The following is a 21,028-nucleotide window of genomic DNA, read 5'->3' as shown; positions in this document are numbered from 1 at the left end:
GAGGGCCGAAATGTTTGAATTACAGATGAAATCCTTCCATGGAACGAATGCTCACACCTTTGGGGATGAGCTCCGTAATCGGAGATCGACGATGCGTCTATAGGGCGACCGCTTTATCATTCGGAGCCCCGGTACCATCCTCGAGACCATCGAATCATTGAGTAATGAGTGAGAGCACGAGGCACGAGGAATACTCGCCATTGACTCTCATCATATTAAACTACTCATCCTCGATATATAAATTGCGTCCTCGATCAGTATGTCTATCATAAGACGGCGCCCGCGTAGGAAAGGTTTCAGCCCCTCCCCCCAAAAATATCCTGCGTACACCCCTGGCTGGGCATGAGCGATTTTCTCCAAGTTTCCTGACTGGAGGAGTTCTCGGGGCCTGTTTCACAATCAGAAATATGAAGGCTCTCGCAGACCGGGACCCGCTGGAGTCGCGTCGCGAACAAAGTCTTACTGGAGAGTCGAAATCGGCGGAATGAGCCCGAGAGCGGCGCAGTCTTTCACGCTGCTCTTCGTCACTTGACCGCGGAGCAAGGTGGCGGAAGGGGGTGTTCGTCTCGTCTGCAGGATCGCGAATCCCTGAGACGCGCACGCGCTCAATCGACGATCTTTTAGCGCTTTGTCCACTAGCCGCTCTCAAGAACAGTGCACGGCGCCAGCCTTTTCATTTTGGGAAGCTTGAAATCGTGGATTCCGTTTTTTCCGCCGTGAAAGTCTGATGGACCTGGATTCAAGTTTTCTTCGCCTAGATCGCGGAGTCGACCTCGACGCTTATTTTTATGGTCTAGTTATTCTTGGGTGGACCACACAGCCTGACTTTAAGGTCCTTGTCGGCACCAGCGAGGTTGTGCTCCCGTGCATGGACCTTGGAGAGCGAATGTATATCGCCGAACCTATTGATCTCCCGGCAGCCGGGATCGAAATCGGCTCATCCAGCGTTCGAGCAGCGACGCTGCCGCCCCCACGAAGTACCGCCGCAAGTACGATGCGCGCTGAGCGCTCGACCGCCTCAACGGCTGAGCTTAGAAATTCGGGGAGATATCCATGATACGAGTTCTCCTCCTGATCGTGCCCGAGCTCCTTAATTGGTGATCATAGATTAGTTGATTACGGAACGACTGACGGGCATCAGCGTCCTAAGGGAGGGGGGCCAGAGTTGAATTCCTCGGGCGCGGAATGACCGCAGCGCCTGCAGCGCGCAAAAACTGAGCCCTACAACCATCTGAGTCCGCCAGACCCCTTTTTGCGAGTTCCCCTGACTCTCTATCGGCAGAAAATTGGTGCGCCGAAGAAAATGAATCGCGGTCCGCGGTCTCTCGAGAAACCTCAATGGCGAGACACCGTGAAGCTGAACCCCGAGAGCGCAGCATCGCGAATTCCTCATACCCACCATAAGGGTTGAAATGAGATTTCACGATCTCTTGGGTTGCTCCCATAGCAGAATACCGCGATTACCAAGATTCAAAATAAGGGCCCCTGACTAATTCTATCAGCAGGAAACCGTGGTTTACAATCCTGAAAAAGCAGGATGTCTTCTGAATGAGCGTATTCAATTGGTTTTCGGTCCATATCCGATCAGGTCGCTGACCGGATCCTCCTACAGACGACTTTTATTTATACCGGGATATAGGAAGCTGATAAATGTACATAGCTATCGGTCCATTTGTGATGACTGAAGGCGAGGCTATCGTAGCTAATCCCTCCTTGCCGACCGGAGTCTCGTCAAAGACTCAGGCTCTTCAGGGCACACGAGACCAGCGTTTACGGCTACATAAGCACCATTCATTATCAATCAGGTCAGTCTTCCTGAGGAAATTTCAAGCCAGGGACCGATCCGTTCGGGGTCGAAGCTTGTGCGGATCCGGGCCATAGGTTCCAACCTCGACCGGAAAGCCCCACTAAGCAAGGTGAATGATTTGACGCCCGGTATGATGGTGCGACATTTGCCGCACGATCCCAAGCGGTTCTGCGCTGATCTGAAAGATGTGAATCACCAATTGATTCGCCTCTTCGAGCGTCGAGCCGGTGTTCGCGATGCTACAATCAGGCTCACATATTTCAGGTCCGAGCCGGACATCGGCACACCGAGGAAAAGGTTGATCCTTATCAATGCCTCCGCACCGGACAACAATCGGCAAAGCGACTCGAATCTCACCGATTGAGTTCCGGACCCTTGTTCGTGTGATCCGCCGAGGCCGCTGCCAAGCTTCCCTGATAATCATGACTCTAATCGTGAGACAGTGACGTGAGCTGGATTTTCCTTGGCGGGGGCAAAAATCTTGAGCGAAATCTTTCACCGAGGAAAGCAAGAGCGCACTCAATTTGGAAGCTTCCGAGTGTATTCCTCGTGGAATATCATGCGGAGTCGAGAAATCGAGATCCTCGTCCTACTCCAGCGCCATACTCATCTGCTCTTTCAAGAATTCAAATCACGAATGGATTAGGTGTTGAAGTCGTCGGATTGATGATGTTCCGGGACACTCTCAATAAGCATGCTCGAGACCGCGGATTCAGCCTCCCCAGTATCTCTTGCGCCCACATGCTCTGACGCGCCTGTCGAATAGATATTCTTGCATGCAAGGCACGCTTGCCCGCATTCGTGCCAGGCACGATTGAAGTTCGGGGCGGGGTGGAATCTATCAATCCTAATCGGATGGCGGATGGATTTCTCTTTTGGTCGGTCCTAGAGGAGGAGTACCTCTGGGAGTCTAAAATCACGTAGCTCTCAGAGATCGGTCACTTCGGGGGTCCGCCAACCCCCTTTTTCTCTGCAATCATGAGCTCGATTCCGTTTCATCCCTCGCTTATTATCGCAAGGTATGAAGACTCATCCGGCTCATGGGAAGAGCTACTTGAGGAGCCGAAGAAGCTTCTCCGTTGCCATACTCCGGTCGCGGCATGGAGTGAAAGGACGGCGGGATACTGACCGGAGGTGTATTCCTCGTTCCATAAGTCGAGGACTCTGTGCTACGTTGATCTCAATCGAGGGATTTCCCATCGGCGAATCTCGATTGTAGCCAGCGGTTTCCTTTGTCACGACGTCTTTCGGGACGGGGAGAATAATTCGCCAGTAGTCTCACCGAACCTTTTCGGCGATAGATAATCGGAGTTATTAGAGGAGAAGCGACATTCGACCGTGGTTTCTCATCCGAGGGCAAGAGTAAACCATCTCTGGCGGCGATCTCCGTTTGCAGCTCAGATCTGAGCATTGAGATGTCTGGGAATACATACTCCTCCGAACTTACGGGCATTGACTTTTTCGATAATGTTTGTCACAAAGAGCCTAATCACACTTGATACACACAGTGGCTTGTTTCGGCAATTTTCAAGATTAACTCGATCGCCGCGAAATTAGGCTCGGATTATATGCAGGAGAAAGAATGTTTTATCATGTGGGTTTCCAGATTTCTCCCGCGCGGCGATCTTTCCGGAATGGGAGAACCAGTAAGATAGATACCACTCGCCGTGATGGTTTCTCCGCATCCTCATCGTCTCGTGAGATGAGAGTGGGTGCAGTTTCAGCTCTTGCAATATGCGCATGAAGCTGTGTTTTTCATCGGCTATCCTAGAATAGTTCGTGGAGTCACGTCAATTGATTTCGAGCTCGCTAAACCGAAAACGGAATGATTCTCCAGCTCGCCGCGAGCCGAGTGTCCGAGAGGGCCCGTCGCCCACGAGACACGCTCTCTCTAGATTGGATGTTCTCGCACATCGTACATGGGTATCCTCCAGTCGTCGATTCGATATCCTAGTTCAGCTGCTGGGCGGATCAGTACCGATACGGAAGCTGATTCTGAACTATGAGCGTCACAGGATCACCGGAATCTCCATTGACGAAAAGCTCATGAGCTCGGATATTTAGAAAGAGCAAAACTTGAGAGAGAGTAGCGCAGAGAACTCGAAGTGAGAGCGCTTTCGCGCCGCTGAATCGCGTGGGAGAGGGGGAGCGCCGCCATCTTGTTCTCATTCCTTGTTGTGTTGTTGTGTTGAAGTAGGAAGAAAGAGCCTGCTACTTGAAGCGATATCACAGTGCTCGGACGAGAAAGAGAGATTGCCAATCGGGAAGCCTCTTGGCTGCTCTGTGGTAGGAGTTCTCGTTAGCGTCGAGCATAGTCCGTGGAAAACCATCGAAGGTGAGTACCCGAGCTGGGGGATGACCTGAGTTTGCGAAGCTTTCATGCTTCCGGTGATCTTATAAATGATTGTGAACTCTATTCGCCTTTCGTAAACGTGCACTGCTCATTGCCAATATGGAATTCCGGAACGCCACGAGGCTCAATCGGGAATCCCGAACCTCCGAATCGACGAGAATCACATTCCAGCCGAGAGCAACTGGCCGCACAGCTTTAGCTTGGAGTTCCGTGCGATATCAGACGAATCCTTGTCGTGATGGAATATCCGAACGGCTCGTAGAGAATTCCTCGCTCTGAAATCGGATGTTTGTCGATCGAGTCTCGACGATTTCGCACGAGTACCGCGTACACGTGGGGCGAGCGCGAATCTTCTTCCAAACGAGGCATGAGGAAAGCGATCGCAGGATGGTCGATGCACGAGGATTGCGGATATCGAGGCGGCACCCGTCGTCGAGTCGATGGCGATGAGCAGAGCCGAACTCTCGACGCGCTCCTGCTCCTCAGCGATTGCATGGTCTAGCTCCTTTGATAAAACGGCTCGTTTCCATCCTGGTTCAGTCCACTGTTCCTCCACCGCTCTCCGTTACCAAAACGAAGCCGATCCCCGGAGTTCGACTCAATGTGATGAGATATCCATGAGTCGTGGGGAAAACGGGAGAGTCTCGAGCGGGTGGGATCGCTCCGAAGTTTATCACCCGAGATCAATAGACTCCAGATTATTATCGCTCAACGATGAGGCTCTCGAGTCAAAATGCGAAACAAGAGGTACCTATTCCGTATCACGATTTCTGAGAACGCCAGCGTCTTGTCAGGTTTCTCCGCCGAGCGTGTTCTCCGCCTTGACCGACCTCTGCTGTCGAGTAGGAATACTCTCCTGTGCGAGAAGTCCGATCTCCATAACCTCAGTCCGGAAGGTGGATCCAGAGGTGAATCCGTCGACAGAAGCTCCGCTACTCGAATCGTAAAGCTCCACTTCTCCGTCACGTAGCGAATTCCGGTCCTAGGACCCGGCGAATGGTTGGGAGACCAGAGCCTCGGGAAGCGTCGTATCGTCTTGGAGAATTCGAGAATAAATATTTTACCATTCTAGGTTGCAAGCGATTTGCCGCAGCTTCAAAAGCATTAGTGCATACGACCAAGGCACCATCCTACCTCGTATCGAGCAGGTGTCCCCGCGACCGTGGAGCACAATGACACAGCAGGTGGACGCAGTCGTCAGCGACGAGATCGTCGGTGACACGTACGTCGTCAGGAAGAAAGTAGACGAACTTTCGCTCGACGAAATCAAGTGCGAGCTCGAAAAACGCAATCTGGACTTCAGTGGAGACGATTACGCTATTCTCCACGAACGTTTGACCGACTCTATGATCGAGGAGGGTTTGGAGCCGACGACTTTCGAGTTCGAGCTCGAGGCTGAGGACGAAGACGAGGAAGAGGAGGACGAACCCATCGTCGTCAAGGAGCACCAGGACGACAGCAAGCCGACCGAGACGAAACACGAAACGAGCAAAACCACGGCTGCGTCGTCGAACAATTCGGTTCCAGTAAAGGAAGCCGCCAGCGCGGCCGTTCCGACGAAAAAAGAAGACAAGAAGCCCAGCGGACAAACCCAGCAAGCGGTCCCGCAGTACAAAGAAGTCCCCGGGAACCACATTTGGGTCAGCGGACTGTCGTCGCGTTGCAAGGCCGCCGATCTGAAGAAATTCTTCACCAGGTACGCTAATGTCGGCTCGGCGAAAATCGTTGCGAACGCGCGCACGAACAGCGCCCACTGCTACGGTTACATCACGGTGGAGAGCGCGAGCGACCTCCAGAAATGCGTTGAGAAAATGCATTGCACTCGTTTCGAGGGGAACTTCATCGAGGTCGAAGTTTGTAAACTAGCGCCCGCCGACCAGTTACGCAAGGTCGAGATGAAGAACCGCGAAAGACTCGCTCAACAAAAGGAGGAGTTCCGAAAACGTAAGGCCGAACGTCGACAGAAAATCGAAGAGGAGACCCATAAGCGAGAGGAGGCTCGGAAAGTCGAAGACAGCAAACGGAAGGAATCGGAGAGGAAGAAAAACGACGACTCGCACAAAGTCCGTGACTCGAAGCGAGATTTCAAGAAAGACGACCGCAGACCCGTTCCCGATCGACGGAGGTCCCGCTCGCCGATCAGCAGTAGACGAAGACCGGAAGCGCCTCCGCGGCGGCCTCCGTCCGGACCCCCGCCCCGAAGGTTCGCCAGATCGGATCCCCCACGGAGACGAAGTCCACCGATTCGCGGTCATCGCACCCGGTCCCGTAGTCCTTCGCCTTTCGGACATTCAGCTCCGGCTCCTTTCTTACACGGACCGCCGTCGATAATGGAACGCCCGCCGATGAGGATCATGGATCGCAGACTTGAAGCAGAACGCATCGAGGTCGAACGACGTCAACGGGCCGAGACAGAAGCTTTGGAACGAGAGAAGCGACAGCTGCGTCTGGAAAGAGAGCGTCTAGAGCGAGAGAAGCTCGAGCTCATCCGCCTCGAGCGGGAACGAGTGAAAAAGGAGATGGAGGAGGTGGCCGCTCGTAAGGAAGTGGCCGAGAGGCGGCGGCAGGAAGAATTGCATCGTCAACAGCAGCAGCAGCAACAACAGGAAGAGGAGCAACGAAAACGCGAAGAGGCTCGCATCGAGCTGGAGCGCAGGCCGAGGGAGTCCGTCAGGCAGTCATCGCAACACGTGGGTCATGTGGATCCCACGATGGAGCTCTACGATCCCAGAGTCCCTCTCGCCGAAGAGTACAACAGGAGTCAGGTCGACGCGAAATTCAGCGGGCGCTTGGGACCGGCTCTGCAGCGGGAACCGGTCCAGATGCGTCACGACGACCGGCGACGCGACGATCGCCGAAGAGAGCCGCCGCTCGTCACCAGTCCCCGCATCGAACGTCGCATGCCAGCGTACTTGGAACCGTGGGGCGCGCAGGAGATCAAGACCCGAGGAGACTACTTGGATCAGTCGAGGAGTGAGAGCTTGCCATCGAAACGTCAGCGATCGAGGTCACCGCAGAGATCGAACGGAGCTTACAACCAAATCCCATCGGCGGATTATCGAGGTCAGGCGACCATGAACGCAGCGGACTCTTGGAGGGGCCAGCAGACGTCGGCTACGAGTGCGAGCTCTTACATGGATAATCGGAGAGCTTCGGCTGTTCCGCGGCCGATAGATCAAGCCGCGTCGGCTCCCCATTGGACGTTGCCAGCCCGGGTTGCCTTCCCGCCGGCCTACGCTCAACAAGAGTCGAGCAGAGGATTCCTGGGTGGTGGTGGTAGTAGTGGTGGTGGTGGCGGCGGCTCCTCGTCATCCGGATTCGGGATGTCTTCATCGTCAGGATACCGACGCTATTAGGAACTTCATTCACACAGCTGATGAGGTCTCCGTGTATCATTGCAATGGACGGTATGCTCTCTAATTAGCTACATGGAATTTATCTAATTGTAAGATAATTGTAAGATCGGTGTCATGGAATATTTTTTTATCTGACTCATCCATCGAAGAGAGAACATCGAGCATTCATACGGGGGCAGAGGCTAACGAGCGTGATCATCGGCTGAAAAGTCAGAACATAGGTTTGATCGAGACTACCATGCAAGAGGCCTCGCAGCGCGTGGGACCCTCATAGATATCCTTCACGAATAGTCCAGCCGAATAGTGAACGCGAATTCAGTATCAGGGAGTCGTGAGGATTTCTGATTTCATCTCACCGTTGCTCAATTCTCGATTTCATTTTGTTTTTACAGGTAAGACAGCCGGTCAACCATCGTCTGATATTTCTGAGACTGCCTGTTGGCCATAGAGAAAGTCCGCCGCCTATCATTCAATTAGTTGCCCCCATACAGAAGACGGCTCAACGTCACGCATCTCACATAATTGTGTCGCATATTTTCCGAGCTCTCAGTAGGAGCCCGAACAACACAGGAGCAATATCGTTGTATTCTCCCCGTCCGGCAGAATCATATAGGAGATGGTGAAATTAATAAAACATTGATCTACTTACGATACGAGTCATCTTGCTCTGCATGATCTTCTTCTTTGTAAAGTACGAAGTTCATGTTTCACCTCACGAATCCGAAAGACAGTGGCGGCGCCAGGAAAATTGTCTATAGCGAATGGGAAACGGAGCTGGCCTCATCTCCCATGTCCTTTCCCCATTGACAATTTCCCGGGCTCCGCCACTGCAGGGAGATCTTATGAAGGACGCTAGAAATCTCGCGATACGGACCTCGGCGGAGATTAGGAGAAGGTTGGAGCGTTTCGATATTTCCGCGAATCATGCAAATTGGCATTTTATTGAATTTTCCGAAATAAAAACTCGGCTCGATCAACGGAGGAATGATGTGTCTGAGAACCCGATTCGACTCGGAGTGAGCCGAAGGGACGAGAGGCACCCTCCGCCTCGAGTTCACCGGGGAAGAAAGACCACAAGTCGTAAAATGGGCTCTTGGTCGCTTGTTGCGGCTTCCTGCAGAAGAGAACGGTCCGTCAGAGTTGGATCGGGGAAACCGGGGATCCGGGAAACCGAAATCGGGGACATATGCGGACCTAGGGAAAACCCCCGCTTGGTCGTTCCGTCGAAAAGCCGCTTCTTTACAGGATTGGTGGGCAAGATACCGTATAGACATGCCGTTAGCTTGCCCTGACAAATCACCGTGTCGACTGCAAGCGAGCAGACAGGACGACAGAATGGCCTGACGGGAGCCGAAAACGTAGCAGTATGGGGACGGCAGCGCATGCGCAAGCTCTCCCGCTCCATGACCCTTCCAAGTATGGCGGCTTCTCAATAGTACTGGTGGTATCGCATTGCATGTCCATGTGAACAGCTAAAATCAAAAAGCGTGGACGAGTTCAGATAGAAGTCTACGCGGGATGTTGAAGGAGAGTTGACCGGCGCGGAGAGACAGACCATGAACCGGTTATGGCCTCTGGCCGCCCTTATGGTCGTGGTCACATCAGGTAGGTTCCTCCACTCACTCACAGACGGACATTCGACAGCGACTTCGAAAATATAGGCCTCAGCCTCTTGGCAGGATCCGAGACCTGGCGACGAAACTGCTCGCTCTCGATCTTTCACTCTGATTCCTAGAAACTTCAAGTGCTCGTTGTTGGCAGAGGTCGGGACCAGAGCAGAATTCGTCTCGTTCGATTGTGAAGGTCCGATTAGGATTAGCGCAATCCCGAGGGGTCTTATCAGGGGGAAGAAAATCTCCAGACCAACAGGTCACTCTGGTTGCCAGAGCCTGGAGTCCCTCAGTGGGGAACTCTTGTCGTGAGCCATTCGATACAGACGCCCATCTGACTATTTCTAGACTCTCGACTGAAGATCGAGCCCCGCAGTCCAAGGTCGCAAGCCTGTCTTGTCGCTTGGAACCGTTCCCCGCTAGGCGGGGAGAAGCGAATTCTCGACAAGTAGTTCTAAGCACGTCGATCCGCCACGGTTCAAAACCGATCGCAGCTGGAACTGGGGACGAAGCCCAGAAAAAAGTAGCCCATCGAATGCATTCGGAGAGGGAGATTATCTCTTGCGAACCCGGACCTTGACGAGCTCCGATATCGGGTCATAGGAGGCGTAGAAGCTCGCTCAGAACTTCGTGAAACCCTTAGCGGTGGACAAATCTCCCCAGATCCCAACAGCCCGGGAGCTGATCCGGACCTTCCGATAACCCCAATATCACGCACCAGACACATCAAGCAGATCGAGGAATGATCGTCATAGCTGAATCGGGGACAGGTCCATGTACTAGGGCGGTATTCGATTTCTAGGCGTGTTCAGTGCACCACCGAAAGGAGCCGACGGAAAATTACATAAGACGTCGACTATCGGCGACAATGTGATCCTCGAGTGTCCGTTCGAGTATCCAAACGATACTCCGGTACCGTATTTGGTGCAATGGCACAAGGACGACCACAGGATACCAATATACATTTGGTGAGCCTCTCGAACTTTCGCTCGCGGACTTTGTCAGGCGAAGATCTCGGAAATCGAAAACATCACGGAATTCCATATTTTCCTCGAGTTCATGCATTCTCCTCGATCCCCAAGGTACGAAAGCTATCCACCTCATGCGTCGGACGAGTACAAGGACAGAGTTTCCCTGTCCGACAAAACTTCATTGAACCTCACCAGTGTACGGGTCAGCGATAAAGGCTGGTATGAGTGCACAGTTTTTTTCATCAATCGCGAAGAAGCCAAGAACGGCTCGTGGATCTACCTCGATGTTCTGGCCCCGCCTCATTTCAAAACAAAGCCACCGGAGACGGTGTTCGTCCGCGAGGGCGAAACGATCGTCCTACAGTGCAAAGCTCAAGGTAGGTGGAAGGCCAGCCAAGAAACTAATCAGGAAATTCTCATGAGCGCGACGCAATGTCTCGGTGGGCAAGCCATGCGTGACGGTCAGAATCAGCGTAAAAACTTCTCCCGATCATTTTTCTCCCGCGATCTCAACGTCAGGTACTCCCACGCCAACGGTGACGTGGCAGAAGGAACACGTTCCCATCGAGGCCACGAGAGAGGATGGAAACGTACAAATCACAGAGCATCAATTGAGAATCTCGAACATAAAGGAGAGCGATACAGGAAGCTATCAGTGCGTTGCGCGCAACTCTCAGGGCGCCATGGAAGTCCGGTCCCGAGTGATGATCGCCGGCCCGGCAAGAATCAACACGAAGCCATCAAACATCACTGTCACAGAGAACAATGTTGCCGAGCTCAAGTGCGAAGCGCAAGCGCAGCCGGCGAACTTCACCCACAAATGGCTTTACAACAACGTCGAGATCTCCGGACTCACCTGGCTAAAAACGAGGACCATGGAGCGGCAGGATGGAGCCCTTTTCATCACTCAAACCCATGCCGACGACTCCGGCTTGTACACGTGCGTGGTTTCCAATGGTGAGTCGAGCGTAGCCGAGCGTGAATAGGAACTATTAGAACATGTAACACCCACGTACGTCCCGAGTAGTATTCCCTCGTCGACGCAGGATCGATCAGATCGCGGTCAGAACTCTTTGACGAATCGGACACAAGGGATTGCCGACCGTTTCGTCATGATGAAGATTCGGCTTCTTCCGTCTCTCTCTCTCTCTTTCTCTCGCTCGCTCGGCATTCTACTCACTCCTGGCTTCTCTCACGAAACAATTCCAGGGATCGGTGAACCTGAAAGCGCTTCAGCCTACGTAAACATCGAGTTCCCGGCGAAAGTGAACTTCACGCCGAACTTCCAATATATGCCGTTACACCTGCCCGGCATGGTCAAGTGTTTCATAGTGTCGAATCCGCCTCTACAGTTCGTAACCTGGTTCAAAGATAAGAAACCATTCGAGCCGAGCAATATGAACGGGGTCAGAGTATTGGCCAATGGAACACTTCATTTCGACAACGTCTCGAAAGAGCATGAGGTGAGCACTTTGAAGTTCAGCAGCGTTCCTGAAAGCTTTGAGAATTTTTTTCGTTAGAAAATCGAACGCTCAAAAAAACTCGGAAGCTAGGGAAATACCTGACCACAGTCCGGCGTTACTCTTCTGCATCCGAAGCATGCCCGCCGAAAATTGGGATACGCATACGAGTCCACTAGTCAATCGCGGAACGTGCCAATCATTCCAGGGATCGTATATGTGCTCTCCATTCAACATACATGGGACGGGGGGCGCATCGAAGCTCATGGAAGTCCTGGTTCGAGAGCCTCCTGTGTTCTCAGTGAAGCCAAAAGAGATATACCAACAGCCGAAAAATGGAGATATCACATTCGTGTGCGAAGGCAAAGGTCAACCCATGCCCACGATCAACTGGCGGAGAGCGGACGGGAAACCTTTGCCCAAGCAGCGCTTCTCGATCAGTCAAGGTAGTTTGTCCGAGGCTTCTGAACGATCGTCAATTTGTAGCGACGATTTTGGCCTCCTTCAGTTCCTCGATCCTCAGTCTCTCCCTCGAGCTCTCTCTCTCCCCCGCATCTCGTCCGGGTCACCTTAATGTTAACTGAGACGGTTGAGTAGAGCGCGTCTCGATCCCGACCCAAATATTATTTATTCGGAGCCCCGTAGACCACCCAACAGACTTCGAGAATCACCGATTATGCATAGCTGCGGAGAGCTCCCCGACCAGTCATCGACCGTATTTACCGAATTTCCTGTATTAGAAGGACATGCCCGTATATTTTCTGATCCCCTCGAACCTCGTCCGTCTATTCAAGGGTGCCCTACGATAAGAGGGTGCCCGAGAATTTTTCAACCAGTCCAGGGCTGTACGCTCTCCCATAGATGCGCATACTGAAGCGTGTCCTTCCGATAGAGAATGCCCGTAGGTGTTCGGGCTGAAAGAAAAGGAAAGAAAATACGGCAATTCTATTATACGTCGAACATGACAAAGGATGATACGGGGTCAATGACTCGGTGGGAGAGGCGGGGATGTGCAGCGAAATGGGACCGAGATTCGAGAATGTCCTTGATTCCAGTCCACCTAATCCCATCTCGAAATAGAAATCTCCCTCATCGCGATCTGGAGTAATGTTCGTGAACTTATCAATTACAGAAATCGTGAAAACTGTGTCTTCGGGGAACCTGACCCTTAAGAGTATTCAAAAGGAAGATCACGGCCATTACGAATGTATACTTCAAAACGAGGTTGCAACCCTAGTCACGTCGAGTCTCCTCCTCGTCGAAAGTACCACTCCCCACGCTCCGACCAACGTCTCAGTGATTACCGATAGCTCCTCAGCGACTGTGAGTTGGTTGCCCGGCTTCGACGGAGGACACGAGCAGAGCTACGTCTTGTGGTACAGACTCGAGGTCAAAGCCGAAGACAAGGAACTAGAATGGCGCACAATCCGGGTGCATCCAACCAACGTCACCAGCATAACGATCCACAATCTCCAACCCGAGACCACATACGAATTCCAAGTTCAATCTCGTAATGAGGTCGGCGACGGTTTCTTCAGCGAACGAGTCCTCGCCAATACTGCCAGTGAGTCTGCCACCGAGATTACTCGTTCATATCTTACCTATCTCGCTGCTTCCGGCGGTCCGAATTTATTTGTCAGGAGCCCGCACCCCCCTTCCTCCCCACAGCTCAAACGGTGAAGAGGATTGAGGCAATAAGTCGTTCAATACTCAAGCTCTGTCATTCGATTCACAGAACCAGGGGAAAATCACGGAGCAACGGAAGACTTTGTAGCCACTCATGCTCCCACCGCTACACAAACCGATAACAGAGAAACTTCCGCTGCAGTCCCCGAAGAGGTTTCTGAGCCCACCTGGCACGTAGCTTTCAGCTCGGAGCCCCCCTCTCCCACCCCAGACGTGCCATTACACGTGAACATTCTTCCGCCGACGGAGGTCGGCAAAGAGCTCTTGGTCAGCTGGAAGGTTCCTCCTCCTTCGAACCACTCTGCTCCGCTGACTCATTTCAACGTAGAATACAAACAGGATATCAGCCACGCGTGGACCAAATCGGCGCACAACGTACACGCCGACCCTAATCAGAGTCTCATGCAATATCACAGTGAGTTATCGAAGCTCTAATGCGACCCGTTCGCCCCTCGTCTATCTCTCCGATCAGGACGTTCGAACCTGACAGCTGATTACTCCAGAGAACAGCTGCCGGGAATGGGGGCGATAGACAGTTTTCTACGACAGAAAAATTAAATCTTCCAGTGAATGAGTATCCTCGGGAGGCGAAAGTACTTCTGGTCCGAGTGGTTGCTTACTCCAGTCTCGGGACCACAAACGCCTCACCGCTCTTAAACGTCACAGTCCGAAATGATACAGGTCATCTGTCGCAGAAATATCGGAGAGACCGGGCCATAATTTCGGGTAAGACCGCCTTTCCCGTCGTTGCGCTTTGACCGCAATCGCAAATGACGCCGCTGGGTTCTCCGCGAATCCTAGCTCAAGTTCACCGATCGAAACTTCCAGGAGTGATGGGCGGAATCCTGTTCTTCTTCGTCGCAATCATTTTGTCGGTGTGCGCGGTGAAAATCTGCAACAAGAGACGCCGTCGTAAGGCCGAAAAGACCTATATGATGGTGACGTGCGGTTCGCTCTCTTCGCAACAGCAATCCCAACAGCAGCAACAGCAGCAGAATTCTTACCAGTCACACCAGCAGCAGAACTCCGTACAACAATCATCGAGAGGAGGCATGAACAGTCTCGAATGCACTCACGGCTCGCACGGGACGATTACGATAAAGAGGTAGAGTATGGCCTGCACCCGCTGTCCACGCATGCCGATCGACTGACGTCGAGGCCGACAACGGGTGTTCGAGGCTATAGGCGAAACTCCTCTCATCTCCACTACTATAACTACTGAACTACCAAGGTACAAATTGAATGCCATCCGGCCATAGCCACTGGTACGCTGCCCCGAGAAGCCGGCACAACAGAATGTCATTCTCCCGGACTGTCCAATCTCGGCGGCACATTGCTAGACGTATAGAACATGAGAATGCTTGAGTGTTGTCCGAACCGAGTCTGTCGGTCCGCAAAGTCTGTTTGTATCTTAGTTAGCGTACACTCACACAATCACCAACTCACACGGAGACACCTACCTTCTATCGGTTCACAACACTGAATCAGCGGCACAGCACTTGCTTGGAGGAAGACGCATGATAATTGACCGATTCCCAATCTCGACGAAGAGGACGACACGAACAGCGAACGAGACGGAGTATACCGATCATGGGTTGACCGGATGGAAAACCGGTCGTTCTCTGATAGCCGCTCAGGCGAAAGGGGTCTGTTCTCGAAGCCGTTCCCGAGTGAGACGCACCGGCAGCGCGACTTCGAAGGAATCCCCGATCAGTTTCATTTTCCGAATTCCACAGCCAACACCAACTCGGTCGATATAGTGATGGAAGCACGACAATGTTGCTATCCGAGATTGCGCCGAGGGGACCATTGGAAGGCAGGAGGGCGAGAGAACGAGGCTTCGGCTCGGTTCGACTCGTTGCGCCGAAACGCATTGGGTAGTCAAAAATGGCCAACCCCTCACCCGAAACGATGGGAGTCCAAGGAAGTCCGTCTGCTCAGCGAACCCTCTGTCTTTCCCAGAGCTCCGCAAGGCCTCACGAAGCCCGTCATACTCCGTTCTTCCGGGTTGGAGACACACTTACTCAGCAGAACGAGCCCCCACACTCGACACAGTCGGTTGTAGATAATTTTCTCTCTATAAAACAGACAGAAAGACGAAAAGACAGACGGGCCTCGAAGGTCTGTTAGTTCAGCCAGTATATGTCGAGTCGCAATCATCAATCCCGGGCCGGCATTCATGCCGCAGCCGTCTATGCCGGCGGCTGCCGTCGCGTCGTTATCACCGCCGTGGAGCCGGATTGGAGTCGTCTCCGAGCGCGTTTTCTTTTATCGATTCATACGGCGTTCAGACACGGCAATCCCGTCACGGCGTTGACTGACCCTTCTGCTCAAGTTTTCTAGATTCAAATATCAAATCCATGAAAAAGATAACACCAACACCTCACCTATTTCTCCACCACTGAATGATTGCAACGATCGGGATCATCCTGTGCTCACGACTCACGAGTCGCCCGAAAATTTGCATGAGCTCTAGATATGCATGACTCCATTCTTGATCTGGAGTTACGGACGCAAGTTTTTGGGGATCATTGAATTCCTCTCCGGTCGCTGTCGTTCCGCAGAAACAGCGTCGCCGGAGGTAGAATCGATTTCGAGGTTGCGCTCGGGTAGAAAGCAAGGTGAAATTGTAGGAATCGACATATTCTCCTCGGGGGGGAATCGATCGATTCTTTTGCTCATTGTGACGCAGGAACTTTGGAGTCGAGCTTCTGCACTAGCGATTGCGGGTTTCGGGTAGTAGGCCAGGTTGCCCGAATTGTACAGAGAGATCGACGTATGGACAGAATGATGATGACGATGATACCAATGATGCACTTTTGTCGCTAGTCTTGTTGCTTCGAGCTGATATAGTCTATGTTAATTCTATTGTGGCTGCCGCAAATCTTGTCAACTGGGCAGACATCCGTCGGGAAGGGTATGACAGCCGTCGAGCGTTGCAACGGCCATGAAAAAAAGTGGGCAATGGAAACCACCAGGACGTCAGACTATCTCCACGTTTGTCGTATTAATTCCCGTCATCATAGTGTGTTCTGTGCTTCTGGCGTATTCTTACGTTGTTCGATGAGACTCAATCGATGATGAGGCAATAGATCATGAGGCCTACCTGGCAATCACCGACTGAATGTTATATACAACGCCCATTTGTTCATTTAGCGGGCCATCGATTCAGCTTTTATTCGTTCAAATTCATCCATGCATTTCTTCCATCAATCCCCAACCCCCTCCTTCACGACTCCCAGGTGCCCGAGAGTGACAGACAGGGCCTAAAATTGGAATATTACGCGTTAGGGCAATATCATCAGTAGTCAGTATCTGAGCGATAACATCAAACACTGTATTTTTATCGATTACTAGATAATGATGCAGTACTGTTGAGGTGCATTTTAGTTTAGGCAGATTGGAGTCTACTTAGAGGACGCTCATCTCTCAATTGAATACTCCGGGGTCCCTTCATGCACTGTAAATAGTCCAGCTCAAACTCAGGGTAAATCAGAAAATTGCGGGAGAATGCTAGATTCAAGCCTAGCGAGCCTTCGCGGCGATAAGCGACTAATCCACAGCAGCACAGTCGGGGAAGCGTGCTCGAGCGCGGGGCTCCGACCCGGGCTCAGGAGTAAATACTCAGGAAAAAGCTGAGAATCATCTCTGTTGGACATCTATCTTCAATGACCTTAGGTCGATGATATGTCGATGCAAGCAGACCTGTCCAGTGTCACGGCCAAAACGGACAGCTCACATTAGAATCGCGGCCGCGACTCATCAGTCGGAATGTCTCATGACTTGTGGACGGATAGAGCTCATGCTAGGAACAATAAGCTAAGCTTGTTTCAACCCCTGATCCGTTAAGGACGCAGTTAGACTCAAAGGAGTGGGAACATGTTTGCAACAAATGATATAGGAGACAGAACAGACAGGAGCAGAGAAGTATGATGAACTCCAGACTCCGCAGATAGGGGATTCACTCTGAATGTACAAAAGTAGTGGACAGAACAAAGCGAGAATTCTCACTGTAATGGGCGGCGATGATCAATTCACTCAAGGAAATCCAATCCAATTTTAAATATGTACAGTTGTCTACCACAGAAATTTGTGGTGCAGGAGTGGTTCGGCGTTCCATCTGGGAGGCGCCAAAGCTATCAATAAACAGTTGCCATATTATGAACTATGACGCGGAAAAAGCGCGCAGTTTTTCGGGCCGCTAGGATACCCCGAGGTGAAGGAGCTGGGCGGTAACTCCGAAGAGCTAAAGATTCTGAATGAGTGGACTACAAAATGAAATGAATGGAATTGTACCAGTGAGTACGCGGCGAGCGAGTATATGAACCAGTTCATTCAAGTCGATAGTAGCCCGATGAATCTGCTCGTGCTCAAATCTGTAGCGCCTTGGATACGCCACCCGGGACGGAACCAGGATTCCCGGATGCATCACGACTGTTTTCCCCTCACATGAAACGCTGATCCGGGAGTTCCCGACGCCCTCTCTCGATCGACTTGTCCCGATTCCGTCCTCTCGAGAGAAAGACACGTAAAAGTCCTCGTCCTTCATCCCTGAGGAACCTCCTCAGGTAAGCTGGATCTACGTAATTCATTCGAGAGATCTAGACGTAGAAGTCGAGGCTAACCCTGCGGAGATAAGAGCCGGATACGAGGGCAGTCACTGACGGTGGCTCTCTGGCGCGCTAATTTTGGATCGCGAGCTTGCGTCGGGTCCGGAAATTAGGAAACGGATTGCGAACCCAAAAAGGTCGCTGAACCCCACGCTAGACGTACCGAGCCCCGGAGCGAACTTCGGGTTTGCCTTGTTGGTGGAATTCTCCTTTGTGTTCGAAGTTCTCTCGAATATCGTGGGATGCAACATGCAGAGAATTTGACAATTACTCATTTCCCCCGCAGTAGCAACATTGCGGATCGAGATTAAATTGGAGAGTACTGCTCCCCGTTTCCCCGCTTTTCCGTATCCCCGCTTTCCCGTTTCCCCGCTTTCCCGTTTCCCCACTTTCCCGTTTCCCCGCTTCCCCGTTTCCCCGCTTTCCCGTATCCCCGCTTCCCCGTTGCCCCGCTTCCCCACTTCCCCGTTTCCCTGCTTTCCCATTCTCCTGCTTCCCCATTTTGCTGCTTCCCCGTTCCCCCGCTTCCCCACTTTCCCGTTTCCCCACTTCCCCGTGTCCCCGCTTTCCCGTACCCTCGCTTTTATTCCATGTGTTCTACGGAAAATCTATACCCTTCAAGGCTACAGCAATTTTCAGTGAGATTCATTAGTGAAGAGACAGAGGCCAATGATGACGGCAACCTCCGATAGCCTTCTTAGGAGCTCCCGAAAATCCACCTCCTCATGGTGATCGGGCCAGCCGATAAGAAATCCTGCGATCGGTTCAGGCTTTTGTGAATTTTGTGAATTTCAATTTTTTTTAGAGTTTTCGTATTTTCGTGGGTGGACAACTCGAATAATTTTTTTAAGGTAGAAGGACTCGTCGCATCGGAGAACTGACCCCCCTATAACCACCGCTGGAACCCCCCGAACACGCTCCTAAATTTTCACGACGATCGGTTCGGCCATTTTCGAGTCTATAGGGTACCCCGGACATACAAACAGACAGACAAACAGACATACGTTTTTATATATATAGAAGATAGATAGATAGATCTTATGATTTATAATGTCTTGTTTGTCTTGGAGCGAGCTGCGCCTAGCGCGCATGTACTCCCCTCCGAAGGGACCGAGAAGCAGGTGGATGACATTGGCTCCCTGAAGCCGCTACGCTCAGACAGCAGGAAACCGGCGTACTCGGCGGGAGACTTCAATGAATTGCAGCCTCCTCATCGACAACGCTAGCCCGGAACCCTCCAAAGAAGCTCCCGGGGATTTGGGGCTCACGATTCACGATATGCTCTCCGATAGACCAGCCGTCGTAGCCAAGTAGGAAGGATTGAGGAAACCGAGTAGCTCAACACGCTGAGAGATGCGAACTCAGAGGACATCAGCGATGGAGAGATTTTCGGAGTCCTGAGTCGCAAACCGAACGGCAATGTCGATCACAGAGCTTCCGGAGATGATTTCGTATCCTGGCTTTGTCGTGCCGTTGAGAACCCAGCATTCAAAGTCCTTGAGGGAGTCCAACATATCACGGGAGACGACGGTTCTCGTGGAGTTCGGGCGATCGAGGCGAGCGTTGCAGTCACCGGCGATGATGACCGGCTCGAGACAAAGGAGGTTAGTGAGACCTCTGGTCAGTTCGTCAACCAGTTATATAGTATCCAACGGCTGGGGGTCTCACGTAAACAGCGATGAGATTGAAATTGTGGTTCTTCGAGACAATCACGCTCTCTTCCATTAGAATTGTGAACATGTCTCCTTGTGCATTGCACGCGTGGAGACCAGGAAGGGCGGAGTCGTCGGAGGCCCCCCGCTTTGAGTGAGAATTATTCAATCCACATTGAGGGCGGCCGGGGCGAGGAGTCATCGCCTGATGGCTGCGCTTGCTTCCCATTGTGCGATTGATGCTTGTGATCAGTTGCCGAGCGAGCCTTTGCAGACCTACGTTCGAGCCTCCGTCTGTCGAATTGTCCTCAGCTGTTGGTCGCGAGCTCGGTCTGCCCTGACCGCTGAGCGGGTTCCGACGGGACGACTCCCATTGGGGGAAAGCCCCGGCTGTACTCACTGACATCGATCCTCGCCGCTCGGTGGTTGACGACAATCGGACTGCTGAAGAAGATGCGACTATTAGCTCTTCCTAGGATTCCTCTCATAACCATGTCACGGAGAACATGGTTCAGTGGTAGAGCAACAAACAACAATATCGAGCAGATTGAAAGTATGGAACAGATCTCCAAGCACATTGCGTTTAGTACCCACGACCCACCTGCAAAACAATTCTGATTACGACTCCGTAATCGATTACTGATTTTAAAACTCCGTGTTTCGCGTACCATTGCATTTTTGAATGAGGGATTCTTTCCATTCCTAGTCTCCACGTATATCAACGAGTGTACCGGCTGCCTTCTGGAGTCGAGGCTGTGTGGCATCGACCGCGGGCGTGAAGGCATTGAGCTGACGCTGATGGTGAAATCCACACCGAGACCTGACGCCCGACGCCCGACCAATAGCGACGTGCCGCGCGTACGGTGCGAACTTGGGAGGCATTTCGAGTTTTCCCTTCTCGCAGGAGGGTCGCCACCGCTCCGGGTTCCGGGGGCTGTCGCCAATGACCCGATCGATCCCCATCTCACCAATTTGTCCTCTGGATCACCTACAACGGCTGAGAGGCGATCGCTGACAGCGACTATTCATCTCGCCTCGTTTATGAAAGTACATGACTATACATATTCCATGCCGACTTGGCCGACGGGCTCATCGATCGACTGTCCTTTGAATCAATTTCGTGGCGGCGAGAGAAGCGTCTCGCACTCGGAACAGGGAGCCACCCGAATCTTTATCCGACCACAAGGACTGAATGTGGTGCGGCTATCACGGCTGACGTACAGCTCCGAGTACAGTTCGCGCCGGAAGTTCCGTCTGCATTCTGAACGGAATCGGATGCAGAAGACGCCCTCGAAATCACAGTACTCGCACGGGAAATCTCCTCTGCGTTGACGGCCGCCGGGTCCATTAATTTGAAGGAACAGGCCAACATGGTTCGGCGAGACTCCTGAGCCTACTGATATCTTGCAGGTCGTTTATATTAGGAGGACGCGAGTGGCAAGATCCGCAAAAAGCCACCAACTGTACCGAAATCGGGGACCATATTAGATTCCATCGTCGCGTCGGGTCTGGCGGTTAGCCCC

General features: G+C 52.3%; 2 protein-coding genes across 2 annotated transcripts; both read left to right on the top strand.

Annotated features, from left to right (window-relative positions):
- The first annotated feature begins 5,332 nt into the window (after positions 1-5,332).
- On the top strand, positions 5,333-7,516 carry LOC108864547 (SAFB-like transcription modulator). Its single transcript, XM_029112150.1, has one exon. The coding sequence runs from the start codon at positions 5,333-5,335 to the stop codon at positions 7,514-7,516; it is 2,184 nt and encodes a 727-aa protein (XP_028967983.1).
- Positions 7,517-8,952: 1,436 nt separating this feature from the next.
- On the top strand, positions 8,953-14,352 carry LOC100908663 (protein turtle). Its single transcript, XM_029112205.1, has 10 exons — positions 8,953-9,121; positions 9,929-10,094; positions 10,209-10,474; positions 10,617-11,054; positions 11,307-11,560; positions 11,766-12,003; positions 12,690-13,121; positions 13,293-13,658; positions 13,811-13,969; positions 14,072-14,352. The coding sequence occupies exons 1-10, from the start codon at positions 9,073-9,075 to the stop codon at positions 14,350-14,352; spliced, it is 2,649 nt and encodes an 882-aa protein (XP_028968038.1). The 5' UTR covers positions 8,953-9,072.
- Positions 14,353-21,028: the final 6,676 nt, after the last annotated feature.

The sequence above is a fragment of the Galendromus occidentalis genome, unplaced genomic scaffold, assembly GCF_000255335.2.
Source record: "Galendromus occidentalis unplaced genomic scaffold, Mocc_1.1 scf7180000077485, whole genome shotgun sequence".
Lineage (NCBI taxonomy): Eukaryota > Metazoa > Arthropoda > Arachnida > Mesostigmata > Phytoseiidae > Galendromus > Galendromus occidentalis.
Note: the sequence above shows the minus strand (reverse complement) of the source record. Positions and strands in the feature narration are given on the sequence as shown.